Genomic DNA, 21419 nt, shown 5'->3' with positions numbered 1-21419 from the left:
TAAGCATGGAGTTATTATGGGAGCATACCTTCGCATTTGGATCAATCCCACCCAGAGGAGAGCTTTGGTGACTGCAAGATGTAACATGTTGCCACCATTAGCTCTTCGCAGACTAGAGAGATGATTGGCCAAAACTAACAAAATGAAGTTCAACATGGACAAATGCAAGACACTCCACTTAGGCAGAAATGCACAGATGCAGAATGGGGGACACCTAGCAGTATGTGTGAAAAAGATTTTGGAGTCCTCATGGGGAACAAGATAAATGTGAGCCAACAATGTCATGTGGCGGCTAATAAAAACCCAATGGAATTTTGGCCTGCATAAATAGGAGTTTAGTGTCTAGGACCAGGGAAGTCATGCTACGTCTCTATTCTGCCTTGGTCAGACCACACCTGGAATCACACTGTGTCCAATTCTGGGCACCGCAATCGAAGGGAGATGTGGCCAAGCCCTATGAAGAGTGGCTGAAAGAGTTGGGCATGTTTAGGCTGCAGAAAAGAAGGCCAAGAGGAGACATGATGAAGGCATGGATCAAGATGTGAAGGGAAGTCATAGGGAGGAGAAGGAAAGGCTTATTTTCTGCTGCACTGGAGACTAGGACGTGAAACAATGGCTTCAAACTAAAGGAAAGAAAGGAAATTGCACCTGAACATGAGGAAGGATTTCACTGAGAGAGAGAGCTGTTCAGCAGTGAAATTCCTGCTATGGAGTGTGGTGGAGGCATCTTCTTTAGAGGCTTTTAAGCAGAGGCTGAATAGCCATCTGTCAGGGGTGCTTTGGATGGAATTTTCCTGCTTCTTGGTAGAAAGAAGGTGGACTGGATGGCCCACAAGGTCTCTTCCAGCTCTAGGATTCTGATTCTATGATTATTATTATTACTATAATAATACTTTAATAATAATACTTTATTTTTCTATCCCGCCTCCATCTCCCCAAAGAGACTCAGGATGGCTAACATGGGGCCAAGCCCAGAACAGAACAAAATGTAAGAAATTAAAAACAATATTAAAAACTAAAAACAATATCAACATAACAATAAAATAAACAAATTTAAGACACAAAAATACAGTACAGACCATAATGTCCAGATAAAAATAAGGTAATAAAAACGGACATCACCATCAATGGATAAAATGGGGCGGTCAAGTCAGGAAACTCCATAGTTTCAAGACCATTAATAAAGTGCATGGACAAGTGTCAAAGCATTGCCTGAAATAGTTTGGGGTAGGATGGGCAGGAAGGAGAATAAGATGTGAGGAAGCAGTATGTCAATGAGAGGGGTCTATCATGTCATTGGCTGTTTGAATGCACCATTACAGATTTACTATTATTGAGTCTTATTTATTTATTTATTTATTTCCATCATTTCTATCCCACCCTTCTCACGTGAAGGGACTCAGGGCGGCTTACAAAACTGGCAGAATTCGATGCCAATACACAACAATACAAAAGAATACAAACATAATCAAGTCTTGATGGCCATCTGTCTGGGCTGCTTTGATGGCCCATGAGGTTTCTTCCAAGTCTAAGGTCCTATGATTCTATAAGCCTCCCACAGGATGGTAAAGCATACGGGCGTCCCTTAGGCAACATCCTTGCTAATTTTCTCACTTCAGAAGTGAATTGTAGTTTTTTAAGTCGCTCCTGACATGGAAAAAAACCAGAGACATTTTTTTTTGGCAATACTTGCCTACCTACATACCCTGAAGGCTTATAGAGTTTGTATATGTAGAAGGTAAGGGGAACAAAACTGTAAAAGAAACAATGGAATTTTGGAAATAAATATTGTAATTGGCTGGCCTGGGGTGAAGGGATAGCACTAGGTGAAGAGTAACAAAAGGTAAATAATATGAGTATGTAATATACAGTAGAGTCTCACTTATCCAATGCAAATGGGCCGGCAGAATGTTGGATAAGCGAATATGTTGGATAATAAGAAGAGATTAAGAAAAAGCCTTTTAAACATCAAAATAGGTTATGATTTTACAAATTAAGCAACCAAATATCATGTTATACAACAAATTTGACAGAAAAAGTAGTTCAATATGCAGTAGTGCTATGTAGTAATTACTGTATTTACGAATTTAGCACCAAAATATCACGATGTATTGAAAACATTGACTACAAAAATGTGTTGGATCATCCAGAACGTTGGATAAGCAAGTGTTGGATAAGTGAGACTCTACTGTACTTGCCTACCAAAATACCCTGAAGGCTTATAGTTTGTATATGTAGAAGGTAAAGGGAACAAACCTGTAAAAGAAACAATGGAATTTTGGAAATAAATATTGTAATTGGCGGGTCTGGGGTGAAGGGATAGCACTAGGTGAAGGGTAACAAAAGGTAAATAATATGAGTATGTAATATAGTTAGAGAGTGAAAATACTAAAGTTAAAAAAAAAAAGGTAAAGGTTTCCCCTGATGTTAAGTCCAGTCATGTCTGATTCTGGGGGTTGGTGCTCATCTCCATTTCTAACCCAAAGAGCCGGCGTTGTCCGTAGACACCTCCAAGGTCATGTGGCCACTGGCATGACTGCATGGAGCGCCGTTACCTTCCTGCTGGAGCAGTACCTATTGATCTACTCACCTGGGCATACATAACTCTGTACTGCAAATTTGTTAAAGAATGTATAAGAAGTTTTAAGTACCGAATATGTAAAATTCACAATTTCTCAATAATTTAAATTTTTAAAAGCTGGAAAAAAATACTCTGAAGGCTTGAAATTCAACTTGAGCAGGGCCAGCCTTGGTTTGTCCTTGGATGGAGCCTGCCAATGAATTCCAAGAGCCATGAGCACTATTACAGAGGAAGGGCCTGGCAAAAGAGGGCCTAAGGAAACCCTATGCAATTCATAGGGTCCCCATAAGTCAACAGGGGACTCAAAGGCCCAGGCCCATGCCTAAGGTTCCTCTTGCAGGATAAAACACTCACCTCCGGGTTGACCTGGGTTTAGGTTACTGGGGTTAAATGCAGCAATGTGAGACTCAGCCCAAATTGAGGCGGGTCCTTACCTGCGTCCTGGGCCGCGCGCGGAGGAGGAGCAGGAGCAGCGGGCTTCTCCCGGGCGGGACAGAAGTCGCCCTCAGCAGCAACACCGGCGCCATCTTGGCCGGCGAGGCGGAACGGGAAACGCAAAGGATTGTGGGCGCACGGAGGACTGACTAGGGACGGACGAAAGAGACGTCAGAGAGGGGAATGAACGCAAGCGTGACGTCATCGGTACACAGGGCAACTCTCAAGGAAAGTGATTGGTTGATTTTAGATCGGCAGTCTCGGCCATCCAATGGGATGGAGGGGAAAAAAAGGGGCGGGCCGACAATAACTCCTGAGGACTTTCACTCTTGCAAAGCAATGCAAAAAAAAGGGGGGGGCGGGCCGACGGTGCCTCTTGAGGCGTTTGATTGGCCGCTTTGAGATTGGCAGCCCCAGCGTTGCGGATCTAAGGGAAAAAGGGGCGGATCGACTATACCTCTTGAGGACTTTGATTGGTCGTTCCGAGATTGGCAGGCGCCTTCCTCCAATGGAAAGCACTGAGGCTGTGGAGATAAAAGAGACGGCAGACAGTGCCCCCTAAGAACTTTCACTGGCTACTCTGGCGAACCAATGGAAGCGCAGCGGCTGTGCAAAAAAGAAAAAAACAGGCCGCTCTTAAATTGTTTGATTGGTTCCTCTGAGATTGACAGGCTCGGGAAACCAATTGGAGGCGCTGCGGCTGTGGAAAAAAAAAGGGGGTCGGCCCGTCAATAACAATCTGAGGCGGAGCTGCGGCTATAGAGAATAAAGGGGCGGGCCGACGGTGTCTATTAAGGAGTGTGATTGGTCGCTTTATGATTGTCAGGCTCGGCGAACCAATGGGAGGCGCTGCGGTGAGTGCGAAAGGAAAGCGAGGTTTAAAAGCGGCGCCTTTTTCGCCGGCGGCCGCGCAGGCGCAGAGAGGAGGCGCCGGGCAGTGTATGTGTCAGAGTAAGAGGGCGGGCCCTGGCGGGTGTTTGCGGATCCGCGATTGGCCAGTTGATGAGTGGCGGGGCGTGTCAACCAATGGGGGCGGGCGGCGGCGGGGCTGAGGCGAGGCTGAGGCGAGGGGCGCGTGGCCGGCGCCGGCGCATGGAGGCCATGCCCTGCCACGACCCGCCGGCCTCGGGCGGCAGCGCCTCACGACAGATCCGCTTCGCCGACGCCGGGAGCAGCAGCAGTCCGGGCAGCACCAGTAGCAGCAGCAGCAGCCTCAGCAACGGAGCGGCGCCGCCTCAGGCCCGGCCCGGCCCCGCGCAGCTCAAGCTCCTGCCCATGAACGACCAGATCCGGGAGCTGCAGACCATCATCCGGGACAAGTGAGCATGCGCCAATTTAACCCCCTTCTGCTTCATTAGCATTGAATATCCTTGCAGCTTCAATGCCTGGCTGCTTCCTGCCAGGAGGAATCCTTTGTTGGGGTGTTAGCTGGCCCTGATTGATTCTTGTCTGGAATTCCCCTGTTTTATGAGTGTTCTTCCTTATTTACTGTCCTGATTTTAGAGTTTTGTAATACAGTAGAGTCTCACTTATCCAGGTTTCTGGATTATCCAAGCCATTTTTGTAGTCAGTGTTCTCAATATATCGTGATATTTTGGTGCTAAATTCTTAAATACAGTAATTACAACATACCATTACTGCATATTGAACTGCTTTTTCTGTCAAGTTTGTTGTAAAACATGATGTTTTGGTGCTTAATTTGTAAAATCATTACCTAATTTGATGTTTAATAGGCTTTTCCTTATCTCCTCCTTATTATCCAAGATATTCGCTTATCCAAGCTTCTGCCGGTCCATTTAGCATCGATAAGTGAGACTCTATTGTCAGTTGGAGTCCAGTGTGAATATTGCCATTTGCCAGCATGATTAGCATTGAACAGGCTTGTAGTTTCAAAGCCTGGCTGCTTCCTGCCTGGGGGAATCCTTTGTTGGGAGGTGTTAGCTGGCCCTGATAGTTTCATGCCTGGAATCCCCCTATTTTCTTTGTTTACTGTCCTGATTTTAGAGTTTTTTTAAATACTGGTAGCCAGATTGTGTTCATTTTCATGGTTTCCTCCTTTCTGTTGACATTGTCCACGTGCTTCCTGTGGGTTTCAATGGCTTCTCTGTGTTGTCTCACATGGTGGTTGTGAGAGTGGTCCAGCATTTCTGTGTTTGCCAATAATATGCTCCAAGCCCTCCCAACAGATGGACATCCAGCCTCTGTTTAAAGAGCTTGCTTTCCACAAAGGAACAACTGAAGGGGCACCAAAAACAATATCTCTGAAGAGTGAATGGAATACAACTGTTGTTTGCCTCTCCTTACTCTTCAACCTCTTATTATAGGTGTACTCAGTGAACTTACCTGAAGGCTTGTCTTGCTTTTCCGCTTCCCTGCTCCTCCACCCTCCATCACAACTTCTTTCTTTAGCTTCAGCTTATATGTTGCCACTTAAATCAAGGAGCAGTTGTGTGTGGGTGAGAATGGGAAAGTGTGGCGTTTGTCTGCAAGGGAGGATTTGATCTCCATTGGGATCTTGATCTCTTGTTAACAGCGTGTTTAAGTTAACTTTTGTTGTACTGTGGATTGTGTGCTATGTGTGTATGTGTTAAATGTGTTTGTCGAGTGCTTTGATATAGCCAAGAGACTAATCAGTAAAACGTAGTACAGTAGAGTCTCACTTATCCAACACTCGGTTATCCAACGTTCTGGATTATCCAACGCATTTTTGTAGTCAATGTTTTCAGTACATCGTGATACTTTGGTGCTAAATTTGTAAATATAATAATTACTACATAGCATTATTGTATATTGAACTACTTTTTCTGTCAAATTTGTTGTATAACATGATGTTTTGGGGCTTAATTTGTAAAATCATAACCCAATTTGATGTTTAATAGGCTTTTTCTTAATCTCTCCTTATTATCCAACATATTCACTTATCCAACATTCTGTCGGCCTGTTTATGTTGGATAAGTGAGACTCTACTGTACTATTATTAGTCATGTCTGCAAGGGAGATTGCTTTGAAACTAAAAAAATGTTTCAACCTACAAATACAGTAGAGTCTCGCTTATCCAAGCTAAACGGGCCAGCAGAACCTTGGATAAGCGAATATCTTGGATTATAAAGAAGGATTAAGGAAAAGCCTATTAAACATCAAATTACATTATGATTTTACAATTTATGCACCAAAACATCATGTTATACAACAAATTTGACAGAAAATGTAGTTCAGTACGCAGTAATATTATGTTGTAATTACTGTATTTATGAATTTAGCACCAAAATATCACGATACATTGAAAATATTGACTACAAAAATGCATTGGATAATCCAGAATCTTGGATAAGTCAGTCTTAGATAAGTGAGACTTTACTGTACTACTATTTATTTATTTATTTATTTACAGCATTTATATTCCGCCCTTCTCACCCCGAAGGGGACTCAGGGTGGATCACATTACACATATAGGCAAACATTCAATTCCTTTTAACACAGGACAAAGACAAGACAAACATGGCTCCAAGCGGGCCTCGAACTCATGACCTCCCGGTCAGAGTGATTCATTGCAGTGATTAATTGCAGCTGCTCTCCAGCCTACGCCACAGCTCGAGCCAAACCGAAATAGAGGCTTACTGAGTTGTAACTGTACTGCAATAGTTTAGCTTTCTGCTGTGAAACACACAGGGCTGGATAAAAAGCTGCATTTGCATGCAGCTAGCTATAGACAGCAATGTGATGAGTTGTATGCTCCAGGGCAAGACACATGGCTGCTTGCTACTTCTGGCATCATATATTTATGATCACACCCAGTCGAGTTGCCGCCATGTCTTTGGCAGTCTTGGCATTTCCATTACAAAATCCCGCTCTCTTGGTCTTGATCAAATTCCCTTCATACTGAAACACTCATACTTTTGGATATGCATGGAGTGAAATTCAATTTAATGACCAGATCATTGTCAAAGGAATATGCGATGAAAAATATTAAATGGATGCTGGAAACATGAAGTACTTGATATGGAAACCTGTTCTTGGAATGAAGTGTATTCCTCAGAGGTCTGACTAACATTAGCTTTGATGCAGTCTTGTCATTTAGTCAGAGATGGACAACATGAAGCCAACTCCATTCCTTGTAGCTGCCAAAGGCAAATCAAACAGTGGAGTAAGATCACCCTCCCTGCCAAGAATGGATAGCTCATATTGGGACCGGGCTGTGGCGCAGGCTGGAAAGCAAGCCAGCTGCAACAAATCAACAAATCACTCTGACCAAGAGGTCATGAGTTCGAGGCCAGCCTGCGTCTTGTCTCTGTCTCTATTCTATGTCATGGCATTGAATGTTTGCCTTTATGTGTGCAATGTGATCCGCCCGGAGTCCCCTTCGGGGTGAGAAGGGCGGAATATAAATGCTGTAAATAAATAATAAATTGTTTCCATGCTTTCCAGTATAAGTCCCTTCTCTGAAACCGCTGTTAGACCTGTACAGTGTCAATGAAGAAAATATAGTGTGAGTGCTGGTTTTAAAAAGTTAAATAAAAACGGGGAGATGTGCACAATATGTCATCTGGAACTTAATGATCTGCTTATTCAAAATGTGATGATTGGTTCTACAAATCCATTAATGCAAACCCAAGCAGTCATTGATTGTGTTGTCGAAGGCTTTCATGGCCGGGATCACAGGGTTGTTGTATGTCTTTCGGGCTGTGTGGCCATGTTCCAGAAGTATTCTCTCCTGATGTTTCGCCCACATCTATGGCAGGCATCCTCAGAGGTTGTGAGGTATGGATAAACTAAGTAAGGAAAGGAAAGAATATATATCTTTGTAGAGTCCAGGGTGTGGCAAGAGTCCTTTGTCACTGGGAGCCAGCATTAATGTTTCAGTTAATCACCCTAATTAGCATTGGAAAGGTTTTTGTCTCTTGCCTGGGGGCATCCTTTGTTCAGTCAAGCGCTCAAAGAGTTGGTTCCCATCTACTGTTTTGATTTTGGAGTTTTGTAATACTGGTAGCCAGATTTTGTTCATTTTCATGGTTTCTTCCTTTCTGTTGAAGTTGTCCACATGCTTGTGGATTTCAATGGCTTCTCTGTGTAGTGTGACATGATAGTTGTTGGAATGGTCCAGCATTTTTGTGTTCTCAAATAATATCCTGTGTCCAGGCTGGTTCATCAAATGCTCTGCTATGGCTGATTTCTCTGGTTGAATTAATCTGCAGTGCCTTTCATGTTCTTTGACTCTTGTTTGGGCAATGCTGTGTTTGGTGGTCCCTATGTAAACTTGTCCACAGCTGCATGGTATCCGGTAGACTCCTGCAGAAGAGAGAAGATCCCTCTTGTCCTTCGCTGACCGTAGCATTTGTTGGATTTTCTTTGTGGGTCTGTAGATAGTTTGTAGTCATTGATTGAATTCCCTTTGAGTTCAGCACACAAGAAAAAAGCATGATTATTGGTGTTACGTTGCACAACTGGCACTTTCCCCTCCTGGTGAAATGTTTACCCTCAGTAGCAATCAAATAATGATAATTCAGAGGCCATCTAGCTAGCAGATGTTTGGAAGTATGCCTTGTTTACTACTGCGTTCTGTGATTTTTGGAGTTGAATTGACAGTCACCGCATGAAGCATCCATTCCCAGCAAGGAGGTTTTATATTGTCTGATTCCGCGACTTAATACCCCCAGTTTTGCTGTGTACAATAACAGAGGTTTACAAGGCAGTTGGCACTGAGAACTGGTTTCCATAGAAGCATCTCGGAGCAGCGTGTCTCTATTACAAGAGAATCCACAGTTAATAGAAGAAAGATTTAGCTGGTGGTGTCTTGTCTGTAGCTGCAGATGGGGTTTAAATACGTATACCTTGACTGTAAAGACTTACCACGGTGACTCATTTCTGAAATAGAGGCATAACATCTCTGCATTAGCAGTCTGCTAGTAGAGTAGTTTTTTTAAAACCGTGGCCAACTAGTTATCTGTGTGTAGACATATAATACCACTGAATCTTAATCAAAACGCTTGTGCAGATTCTTCAACAGAAAAAGAAAACAAAAGTTGTGTTGTCAAAGGCTTTCATGGCCGGAATCACTGGGTTGCTGTGGGTTTTCTGGGCTGTAAGGCTCTGTTTCTCCTGATGTTTCACCCACATCTATCGCAGGCATCCTCAGAGGTTGTGAGAGCTGTTGAAAACTAGGCATGTGGGGTTTATATAACTGTGGAATAATGTCCAGGGTGGGAGAAAGAAAGAACTCTTGTTTGTTGGAGGCAAGTGGGAATGTTGTAATTGGCCAGCATGATTAGCATTGAATGGCCTTGCAGCTTCAAAACCTAGCTGCTTCCTGCCTGGAGGAATCCTTTGTTGGGAGGTGTTAGCTGGCCCGGATTGTTTCCTGTCTGGAATTGAACAAAATGAGAATGGACAAAATCTGGCTACCAGTATTTAAAAAACTGTAAAATCAGGATGGTAAATAAAGAATAACATTCAGGAAAAAAGGACTTCCAGACAGGAAACAATAAGGTTCTAATAATTGCTGTTTGCTGAATTCAACTAACAAAGTTACTCCTCTGGAACTTGGAACTTAAAAAGAATGTTCAACAAAGTTTAAATATCAAAGTCATATTGTAACAAATTAGCTTGGAAACTAGCCTTTGAAACACTATTTTAGAAACACGCCTTTTGAACTTCTTGAAATGAATGTAACAGTTTAAAAACACATCCTTACTAGAGACCTGGTGCAATTGGATCGAATGCAATTCCGTCTTTGACATATACATTGTGGCAAAAATGGATCTGTGTTATTAAAGGCTTTCATGGCCAGGATGACTGGGTTGCTGTGAGTTTTCCGGGCTGCATGGCCATGTTTCAGAAGCATGCTCTCCTGATGTTTAACCCATATCTATGGCTGGCCTGCCATAGATGTGGGTGAAACTTCAGGCGAGAATGCTACTGGAACATGGCCATACAGCCCGGAAAACTCACTGCAATCCAAAAACGGATCTCTTTGTTTAGTGCATGAAATTGCTGAAATTGCAATTTGGAACATTTTAAAGTGTCTTACCTAGATATAATGGGAAAATAAAAAAATGTGTCATGGAAAGATACAAATCTCAGCAATTAAATACTTGGCAGTATTGTCACTGCATATGTTCCTGCTGATGCAGCTTTTTACAGGAAATATACTGATTCCTGGTCAAAATAATAATAATGATCAAAGACCATGGTTTCTAAGATTAAAAACAGCAAATCTATGGAAGTAGATTTCACTATCCCCAGGAAGCGATAAAAGGCATGCATTTATTTAACCTCAGGTTGGAACACATTAGTAAATGTCTTCTGCTCTTTTTCTCCAGAACAGCCAGTAGAGGCGACTTTGTGTTTTCTGCTGATCGCTTGGTAAGTGAATATTTTCGTATTTATCCCATCAGTGAAAAAGCTGAAAATCATATTCGCAGATTACACTGAAAACTGATATTTTGTTTCCTTTACAATTTTTGGTGTACCAAATAGAATTTTTGATGCTGATCACATAAATAACTTCAACATTGCCACACCACGTAAAGTTTTTGAGAAAAGCCCAATTTTGTTTTACAATTATAGCGGAGGGTTGCTGTGAGTTTTCCAGGCTGTCTGGCCAACTTCCAGAAACAGTGTGCTGTACAGATTATCTATTTGGAGTGACCTGTTCTTTCCCTTGTATAATTTTAATCTCATATTGAATGATCTGTAAGTATTTCAGATGGTAGACCCAAACCCACTGGGCTTATTTTATATAATCTTACATTGGATGGAAGGAACAGCCAAGTTGTGTTTATACTGAAGGTCTGAAGAGAAATCTCAGTGGTACATTTCTGTGTTTTTTTAGAACTGCAGATTTATTTATTGACTTTTCGGCTTTTCTGCTCTTTCTCCTGCCCTGATCTGGATTTCTACTTCCTTACAGATCAGACTTGTAGTCGAAGAGGGATTAAATCAGCTGCCATATACAGAATGCACAGTAACCACTCCAACAGGTAATAGAAAGCAGTAAACACTGTAAATTATATATTATATATTACATGTAATATTATTAATAATATTACAATATATAGATATAGTACAATACGGTAATTTATTGCCAGTATTGTGCTATGCTAATAATATATTATTGTGCGTAAATTTAATTTGTAAGCTGCTCTGAGTCCCCTTCGGGGTGAGAAGGGCGGGATATAAATGTATTAAATAATAAATAAATAAATACATTCTGTTACTAGAAGCATATATGTATTGTTTTGTCAGAACAAACTACTTCCTAGAGATAGTATGAGTTAGGGGTGAATCATTTGGCCCAGGAGTCACTCACTGCCTTGATTTTTAACTCTTTCCCCCTTCTTTCATTTTTGTTTAAGTTGGTCTTGGTGTTGTAGTTCAGCAAGTGCCAGAGGATTTTTCTGACGGGTGGGTCAGAGAATGAGGAGTTATTATTATTAGCATCTATATATATAAATGAGTGATGGCATCACGGCGACCAACAAAACAACAAAACTACAAGCCCCCCAACCTCGAAATTTGACAACACAACCCATCATCCACGCCTCTAGGTTGATACAACAAAAAGAAAAGAAAAATAAAGTCCTAATTAGAGGGAAAGGAATAAATTTTTTATCCAATTGCTGCCAGTTTAGAGGGCTAATCTCTGCCCACTTGGTCTCCTAGCAACCAACTCAGCACAGGGGACAGGCAGATTTAGGCCTCAGGCTTCTTTCACAGATTATCTAATTTGCACTGGATCATATGGCAGTGTAGACTCAAAGCCCTTCCACACAGCTATTCAACCCATTTATAATCTTATATTATCTGCTTTGCACTGGATTATCTTGAGTCCACACTGCCATATAATCCACTTCAGTGTGCATTTTATACACCTGTGTAGAAGGGGCCTCATATAATCCAGTTCTAAGCAGATAATATAAGATTATCTATATACAGTAGAGTCTCACTTATCCAACACCACAAATTCCTCAATACTTTATTTCCCATACCACCATACTTCGCCACAGCAACGCGTGGCTGGGCACAGCTAGTAGCACAATATAAGCATTATAAATTACTTTATTGTACTATAACACTATATTATAATACTATTAGTAATATTACATGTAATATAAATATACAATTATACTAGTGTATTATTATTATATTGTATTACATTATATTATTATCAATATTATATGTATATACAATATATTATATTATTAGTATATCATAATGTGAGTATTATATTAATGCAAGGAAACAGAAACATGTTTCTGTGTTGTCTACCGACAGGGTACAAGTATGAAGGGGTGAAATTTGAAAAGGGAAACTGTGGCGTCAGCATCATGAGAAGTGGTAGGTGGCTTAAAATTATTTTTCCCCGTCAGGTAGAATCAGAATATGTTCATATGCTCACTGTTGAATAGCTTACCGTATATACTCAAATATAAGCCGATGCACCTAATTTTATCACAAAAAAACTGGGAAAACATTGACTCAAGTATAAGCCGGGAGCGGTAAGTTTCAAAAATAAAAATAGATACCAATAAAATTACATTAATTGAGGCATCAGTAGGTTAAATGTTTTTGAATATTTACATAAAACTTTAATTTAAGATAAGACTGTCTAAGTCTGATTAAATCATTATTCTCATCTTCTTCAATGTAAATGTGATTATGTATCCTTTTAATAATAATGGAGTAAAATAATAAATGTAAAAATAGAGTAAAATAATAAATGTAATGACAATAATAATATCAGTGAAATAATAAATGTATCAATAAATTGAATAGTAACAATGATAATAGAGTAAAATGATAAATGTAATAATACCAATAATAATAGAGAAAAATAATAAATGTACCCTGTATTTGTTTATAGCTGCTAAAAGGAGATCGGAGTACATAGATCAGATTGGGGTGCAGTGTATGGGAGACAAGGATAGTTGATGCATAGATCTATGGCTAAGCTACATTGGCACCAAGCTGTATATGGTAAAGACCTGTATATCTGTATTTTATTTTAAGTGAACTAGATGTATGTTGTATGTTGTGTTTGTCCTGTCTGTTCTTGATAAGGCCAACTGGCTAATCAATAAATTGTTGTTGAGTAAAATAATAGATGTAATAACAATAATAATATCAGTGAAATAATAAATGTATTATTAATAATAAAAGTAGAGTAAAATAAATTGAATAGTAACAATTATAATAGAGTAAAATGATAAATGTAATAATGCCAATAATAATAGAGAAAAATAATAAATGTACCATAGATACTTGAGTATTAGCTGACCCGAATATAAGCCAACCAGGACCCTCACCCGAGTATAAACCGAGGGGGGGCTTTTTCAATACAGTAGAGTCTCACTTATCCAACATTCACTTATCCAACGTTCTGGATTATCCAACGCATTTTTGTAGTCAATGTTTTCAATACATCATGATATTTTGGTGCTAAATTCATAAATACAGTAATTACTACGTAGCATTACTGCATACTGAACTACTTTTTCTGTTAAATTTGTTGTTAAACATGATGTTTTGGTGCTTATTTTGTAAAATCATAACCTAATTTGATGTTTAATAGGCTTCTCCTTAATCTTTCCTTATTATCCAACATATTTGCTTATCCAACATTCTGCTGGCCCATTTATGTTGGATAAGTGAGACTCTATTGTACTAAAAAAGGGCTGAAAAACTTGGCTTATACTCGAGTATATACAGTAATTGTATTTTGGAAAATCTATTAAGGGGGAACTAACAGTATGGGGATGCTGCCTTTATATTTGCCATCACTGTTCTTGGTTCTCTCATTTTGAAGCATGAAGGGTTTGTCCATGAAGGTCAGAACCTTTTGATTTGGAAGTCTTTGAAAACGTGCCATTCTTTGATGTGTAACTTTTCTCCTCCCTTCCCCCGAATGCCCCACCTGAAATAAAGGCGAGGCAATGGAACAAGGCTTGCGAGACTGCTGTAGATCCATCCGAATAGGGAAAATCCTCATTCAGAGCGATGAAGAGACTCAGAGAGCCAAAGTGTACTATGCAAAGTTTCCACCAGACATCTACAGGAGGAAAGTTCTTCTCATGTACCCAATACTAAGTGAGTGCCCAGAGGACTTCTTTCTTACCTGCAAGGGTTTTATGTGCATTTGCTGGCAAAGCATTGAGGCTGGGCATTGCATATTTCAGGTGCGGGGTGGGGGAGATATGCCTAGTGTAAAATAAATTTAGTTATTTATTTATTCGCGACATTTATATCCCGCTCTTCTCACCCCAAAGGGGACTCAGGGCGGCTTACAGGTTATATGTTCATACAATATATTATACTAGCTGTGCCCAGCCATGCGTTGCTGTGGCAAAGTGGTGGTGGTATTGGTTAAAAATTGTTGTGTAATTTTTATTTGACGTTATTTGCAATTTTTTATTTTGTTGTAAGTTATGTATTATATTTTATTATTTTCTTGTATTTTTTTAGTTATTTTCTGTTATTATAGTATTTTATTGTATTAATTTTTAGTGTTTTTTATTACTTTTTATTGGGTAGCTAGGAGACCAAGTTGGAGGAGCTTAGCCTTCTAACTGGCAGCAATTGGATAAAAGCAATTATTCCTCTCACTCTAATTAGGACTTTATTTTTCTTTTCTTTTTGTTGTATCAACCTAGAGGCGTGGATGATGGGTTGTGTTGTCAAATTTCAAGGTTGGGGGGCCTGTAGTTTTGTTGTTTTGTGGGTCGCCGTGATGCCATCACTCTTTTATATATATAGATTCATATAGCACAATATAAGCATTATATATTACTATATTGTACTATAACACTATATTGTAATATTATTACAGTAAAGTCTCACTTACCCAAGCTAAACAGGCCGGCAGAACCTTGGGTAAGCGAATATCTTGGATAATAAGGAGGGATTCCTTTCTGCACGCTGCTGGCACATTTTATGATATCGTAAATTAAGTTAAATTAAGCTCCCCACATAAGCTTCCCTCAGTATTCACATTTGGGCATATTGGGTATATGTGTCAAGTTTGATCCAAACTCATTGCTCTTTGGGTTCACAGTGCTCTCTGGATATGAGCTAAAACTCCTATTAATCAAGGCCAATTGCCCCCAAACCTCTGAGTATTTTTCATTGTTCGTGGGGGTTCTGTATGCCAAATGTGGTCCAGGTCCATTGCTGGTGGGGGTCACAGTTCTCTGCAGAGTAACTACAACGTCCATCATGTCGAGTCAGTCCCCCAAACCCTTCCAGTATATTCAGGTGTTGATCAGTTCTGCTCTGTTTGTTGTCTACCATATAATAGGAAAGGGTTTTGGGAGAGGCAGTGGGTGGGATCATGCAAATTCCACACCAATGGAAAGAGTAAGGAGCACTGGGATGCCTGTGGTAGAGGAAAAATAGAAAATCTAGGATGAAATTGTGCTCGTTTGAGAGCCTTCACTTGGGTGTTGGGTGGAATGGTGTTTGTGGAGGACACTGGAAGGACATTGGAGGTTATTTGTGGAAGTGGGAGCCTGTCTGTGGACATAGACACCCCAGCCACACACATCCATATATATATTTTCACTTTTATTATGTGTGTAGATATATATATATATAATTCTCTTTTCTCTCCTTGCTGCCTTGGGGCCCTTCCAGGTACTGGCAACACTGTGATTGAGGCTGTAAAAGTTCTTCTAGAACACGGAGTCCAGCCAAATGTCATAATCCTGCTGAGCCTGTTCTCTACACCCCACGGTGAGTTAAACAACACGATGCACTAAGACCCAGAGGAGAAGCATTGAAGTAGCAGGTTGTGTGGAGCCCATCTGACTGCTGGTTACTTTAATGTGGAATAGAGGAAGGTATCTGTTTTGAGTCTCCTTCAGGAGAAGTAAAGTGGGATATAAATAAATATACAGTGGGATATAAATAAATATTGTGTTTTATATGCCCGACCCCTTTTATCTCCAGTGGTTGATGCTGTATTATTACTCATTTGTTCTGATTGTATGTGTTTTATTGTATTTTTATAACATTTAAATTATTTTATTTTATTTATGTTATTACTGTTTTGTTTTGATATTCATTGTAATTGCTTTATTCTGTTTTGTTTTGGGCATCGCCCCATGTTAGCCGCCCCGAGTCCCTTCGGGGAGATGATGGCGGGATAGAAGAATAAAGTATTATTATTATTATTATTATTACAGTAGAGTCTCGCTTATCCAACACAAACAAGCCGGCAGAATGGTGGGCCCGGGCTGTGGCGCAGGCTGGAGAGCAAGCCAGCTGCAATGAATCACTCTGACCAGGAGGTCATGAGTTCGAGGCCCGCTCGGAGCCTATGTTTGTCTTGTCTTTGTTCTATGTTAAAAGGCATTGAATGTTTGCCTATATGTGTAATGTGATCCGCCCTGAGTCCCCTTCGGGGTGAGAAGGGTGGAATATAAATGCTGTAAATAAATAAATAAATAAGCGAAAATGTTGGATAATAAGGAGGGATTAAGGATATCCCTATTAAACGTCAAATTACGTTATGATTTTACAAATTAAGCACCAAAACATCATGTTTTACAACAAATCAACAGAAAAAGCCGTTCAATACACGGCAACATTATGTAGCAATGACTGTATTTACAAATTTAGCACCAAAACATCGCAATATATTGAAAACATTGACTAAAAAATGGCTACTAACAAATTGACTACAAATAAAGATAGAATTGCATCAAATGAACTTACAGTAACAATATTGTCGGAAATTAAATCCATAAAAAATTCAATCCTTGCTGCCTGGATCTGGGCAGCTGTGGATCCAGGCAGGAGGCAAACTGCGTTGGATAATCCAGAATGTTGGATAAGTGAATGTTGGGTAAGTGAGATTCTACTGTACTAATAATAATATGCCATGATGGTTTTAGGTGGTTGTTGGCTTGGCATGATGTTGACTGTCATTTTGCTGTCACAGGAAGTAAATAGTCTTGCAATGTGTTCTCCTAATTCTGTGGCTGGCTTGAATTCTGTCAGTTAGTTAAATGGACAACTTACTCATTTTGGGAGGAAAGTGAAGGAACAGAGTTGTTGCTTTCTGTTCATACGTCTGGAAAAGGCTGCTTTACTGGCTTTGGAATTTTTCATGAACTTTGTACTGTAGAGAATGTCATACGTTCATGTCTTAGTCATATCTGGATGTGCGCATTGTGTGAGTGCGTCTCTGTGTGGGTGCAGCCGGTGCATGACTAAGCCTGGATGCAACCCAGGGATGTTTTGCCTTGACGGCTGGATGGATCCTCTGTTAGGAGTAGACAAGCGTTATAATTATACACGCGTTGAGAACCATGAGTCAGTAGAATGAATGGGTTTGTCACTTGAAAAGTCATTTAGGGTCGCAGTGGATTTGTACAAAGCACAGCATGGATGGGTCCAGATCTCACCATGCCTTAAAAGTCAAGGAGATTTAATTGGGCTGTCTCATTTTCTGCACTGATTTCCCTGGGAGTTTATAAGAATGACTAAAATGGAGGAGAAAAATAACTGTCCTTGGTGGTGAAATTCTGGAACGTTTTCAAAGGAATCCAGACTGAACCTTTCCAGTGTTGCTTCCTCTAATGAGCATCCTTTTTGGAGGTGCAAATTAATCCGGAATACATTATTGCTAGTGATGCTGGTGGTCCCAGAAAGTGCCCATTTTACTGTTGCAGGAGGATGGTTTGACTGTCCAAATCAGCCAAGGGAAATCTTTGACCCTCCAGGTGTTTTGGACTTCAACTTCCACAATTGAGTCCTCTGCTTTTCACTTCGTATATATACGATCGCACCCCCATCTGTTGCACTGTTGCACTCAAACGACAACTTGATTCTATGTCAAATTTGTCTGCTTGGGAGACCTCAAGTAAACATCACTTAATTTTAGCTCAGGCCCGACCAAGAAGACATGAGGTCATGCCTTTGACACCTGGATCTCAAGGATTTTTGAAGGCCTAATTAATCTATCTTTCACTCCCTTTGTAGGAAGGCCTTTTTTTCTTTTTTTATTTACAGTATTTATAATCCGCCTTTCTCACTCCGAGGGGGACTCAGGGCGGATTACAATGCACATATACATGGCAATGTATATGCTGTGGCTATGTTGAAATCATTGTTTTCACATTGATGTGACATTAGGAGCTGTGCGGTGTTGGAGCTAGTGTGAGGGGATGGGGGTGTTGTCTTTGCAATGTGTGTTGGGGAAGGCATTTAATTTCGTTGTGCAATCGCACAATGACAATAAAGCTATTCTATTCTGTTAGGAATTGTCAGAGTTGATGGCTCCCCGGCTGTGGAACTCCCTCCCCAGTAACATCCGGCAGGCCCCAACTCTCCTGGGCTTCAGGAAGAACATGGGGTTGTTGTATGTCTTTCGGGCTGTGTGGCCATGTTCCAGAAGTATTCTCTCCTGACGTTTCGCCCACATCTATGGCAGGCATCCTCAGAGGTTGTGAGGTATATTCCATACCTCACAACCTCTGAGGATGCCTGCCATAGATGTGGGCGAAACGTCAGGAGAGAATACTTCTGGAACATGGCCACACAGCCCGAAAGACATACAACCCTGTGATCCCGGCCATGAAAGCCTTCGACAACACATTGAACATCTCTATGGGGTTAAAACATGGCTTTGTGCGCAAGCATTTAATGAATAAGCAATATATTGACATGGTCTGAACTTAGGTTTATGTGCAATGGTTCCGTGGAAAAGTGGTTTTAAGTAACTACAGTAGGGTCTCGCTTATCCAACGTAAATGGGCCGGCTGGATGGCCATCTGTCGTGAGTACTTGGATGGTGTCTTTTTTCCTGACTTTTAAAAATAAATTTATTGGTTGAATGCGATTTCCTGCTTCTTGTGAGGGGGTTGGACTGGATGGCCCATGAGGTCTCTTCCAACTCTACTATTCTATGATTCTATGAAGTTAATGGGATACAAAATATTAAAAGGAAAAACATCTATTAAGAGACAAATACATCTAATACAGGTACAGTAGAGTCTCACTTATCCAAGCTAAATGGTCCGGCAGAACCTTGGATAAGCGAATATCTTGGATAAAAAGGAGGGATTAAGGAAAAGCCTATTAAATATCAAATTAGGTTATGATTTTACAAATGAAGCACCAAAACATCATGTTATACAACAAATTTGACAGAAAAAGTAGTTCAATACGCAGTAATGCTATGTAGTAATTACTGTATTTACGAATTTAGCACCAAAATATCACGATGTATTGAAAACATTGACTACAAAAATGGCTTGGATAATCCAGAACGTTGGATAAGCGAGTGTTGGATAAGTGAGACTCTACTGTATATGTTTTAGCTGATTAATGTATTTTATGTGTTGTATTTTATGAATAGTTGTTAATGGTTTTAAATGTGTTGCTGTTTGATTGATCTGTTTGGCATTGAATTTTGCCGGTTGTTGTAAGCCGCCGTGAGTCCCCTCGGGTGAGAAGGGCGGGGTAGAAATGTTGCAAATAAATAAATAAATGTCCAAAACACCTGGAGGGCCGAAGTTTGCCCATGCCTGGTCCAAAGGCAAATAGACTTCATTAGCCATTGATAATAAATAGGGCTTCTTGGGCTCCGTGATCGTGCGATCGTAGAGAGTATAACGGAGGAAGAAGATTCTTTGAAAAGAGTTTGTATTTGCAGGAATCGCTACTCAGGGCATGTCATTAAACAAAAGGGCCTCTGTGAAAGTTAAGTTGGTGTTGAATGAATTAAGGGAGAGGATGGCTTTGGTCCCCCATGAAGCTTACCTGGACTTTCCCCCTCCTTTCTTTTTCAAGGTGCCAAATCAATCATCGAGGAATTCCCCGACATCACGATTCTCACCACAGAGGTCCATCCTGTCGCCCCCACACATTTTGGACAGAAGTATTTTGGGACAGACTGAAGTACGCAGCCCAGTTTGTGTTTTGTTACTGTACGATATGACTATACCCCTTTTTCTACGTTTTATAATTTGAAGTGGAGGCATCAATGGGTGTATTTAACTTTTTGTTCCCTCTCCTTGCCAAAGGTGAAAATAGTTGACCTAGGCCAATGGTTTTTTTTTTTATTTAAAAGATGGGATATTTGGTCTCATGTCTGGTTTTTATTTTAAAGATGAATGGAGGGCAGTGAAGCACACCGGCGACGACAGACTCCTAATGATGTAAAATCAAAATTGCTGCATTCAGTCCCTTTTATTTATTCCTTAGTAGCCTGCTTGAGCGGCTGCTTGCAACTGTAAAATAAAGCAACTGTGACGGTACATTCTCTGCTCCCTTTTTGCAAAAGCTGGACTATCTCAGATATATATATACACACACACACACACACACACACATATACACATACTAGCTTGGGTACCCAGTGTTGCCCGGGTTATTTGAAAAAAGTTGTTTAAGTTGTACAAAATGCATAAAATTGTGGGTGAACTACAACTCACATCAAGCCAGGTTAACCCCAAGAAACTTCATCAGTACTTAAAGTTTATCGTGTCGGGCAAGTTTGCTCTGGATGCATCCTCGGTGGGGTTCAGTGTGCTCGCTGACTGTAGGGTGAACTACAAATCCCACTCAGGTGAGTCAGGCCCCTCAAACCCTGCCAGGAGGTTGAGTTAGTCATGGAGGTTCTGTGTGCCAAGTTTGGTCCAGGTCCATCACTGGTGGAGGTCACAGTTTCCCTGGTTGTGGGTGAACTACAACTCCCAGAAAGGAAGGTCAGTTCCCCCCAGACCCCTCCAGTAATCAGATTTCGGTATATCAGGTCTGTGTGCCAAATTTGGTCCAGATCTATCAGTGTTTGGGTTCACAGTGCTCTCTGGATGTAGGTGAACTACAACTCCCCCAAATCAAGGTGAATTTGCTCCAAAAAACTCCAATATATTTTTGCTGGTCATGGGGGCTGTGTGTGCCAAATGTGGTCCGATTCCATCTTTGTGGAGTTCGGAGTACTCACTGATTGCAGGTGAACTATAAATCCCAGTGCCTACAACTCCAAAATATCTGGGCTTATCGGGTTTGAATGCCAAGTTTGGTCCAGATCCATGATTGTTTGGGTTCATAGTGCGCTCTGGATGTAGGTGAACTACAACTCCTATAAATCTACCCAAAGTCTTCCAGTATTTTTTCTTGGCCATGGGGGTTCTGTGTGCCAGGTTAGTTCCAGGTCAATCACTTGTGGAGTTCAGAGTGCTCTTAAGATTGCAGGTGAACTATACATCCCAGTCCCTACAACGCCTATAAATCATGGTGAATTCTCCCCAAACTTCTCTAGTATGTTCAGTTGCTGATCAATTCCTCTGTTTGCTGTCTGCCAGAGAAAAGGAAAGGGTTATGGGAGAGGCAGTGGACGAGGTCATGCAAATTTCACACCAATGGAGAGAGTAAGAAACACTGGGATGTCTGTGGTGGAGGA

At 40.8% G+C, this 21419-nt stretch overlaps 2 protein-coding genes across 2 annotated transcripts in view; one reads left to right on the top strand and one right to left on the bottom strand.

Annotated features, from left to right (window-relative positions):
• Window positions 1–3189, bottom strand: part of abcb7 (ATP binding cassette subfamily B member 7) — a 63036-nt gene extending 59847 nt beyond the window's left edge. Inside the window, exon 1 of the mRNA XM_008123109.3 lies at window positions 3016–3189. Within this exon, the coding sequence (XP_008121316.2) occupies window positions 3016–3108 (93 nt within the window). The 5' untranslated portion in view covers window positions 3109–3189. The remainder of the gene's footprint in view (window positions 1–3015) is intronic.
• Window positions 3190–4027: 838 nt separating this feature from the next.
• On the top strand, window positions 4028–20271 carry uprt (uracil phosphoribosyltransferase homolog). Its single transcript, XM_062964024.1, has 7 exons — window positions 4028–4335; window positions 10333–10375; window positions 10923–10992; window positions 12287–12349; window positions 13937–14098; window positions 15641–15739; window positions 19805–20271. The coding sequence occupies exons 1-7, from the start codon at window positions 4043–4045 to the stop codon at window positions 19909–19911; spliced, it is 837 nt and encodes a 278-aa protein (XP_062820094.1). The 5' UTR covers window positions 4028–4042; the 3' UTR covers window positions 19912–20271.
• Window positions 20272–21419: the final 1148 nt, after the last annotated feature.

Source organism: Anolis carolinensis, unplaced genomic scaffold (genome assembly GCF_035594765.1).
Source record: "Anolis carolinensis isolate JA03-04 unplaced genomic scaffold, rAnoCar3.1.pri scaffold_12, whole genome shotgun sequence".
Lineage (NCBI taxonomy): Eukaryota > Metazoa > Chordata > Lepidosauria > Squamata > Dactyloidae > Anolis > Anolis carolinensis.
This window is presented reverse-complemented; position numbering and strand designations above follow the sequence as displayed.

Excerpts from the sequence above, each read along its gene's own strand:
- uprt (XM_062964024.1), top strand. The coding sequence starts at position 4,043 with ATGGGGGCGGGCGGCGGCGGGGCTGAGGCGAGGCTGAGGCGAGGGGCG. Across the intron at positions 4,336-10,332 it reads CAGACCATCATCCGGGACAA|AACAGCCAGTAGAGGCGACT; the intron begins GTGAGCATGCGC and ends CTTTTTCTCCAG. Across the intron at positions 12,350-13,936 it reads CGTCAGCATCATGAGAAGTG|GCGAGGCAATGGAACAAGGC; the intron begins GTAGGTGGCTTA and ends CCTGAAATAAAG.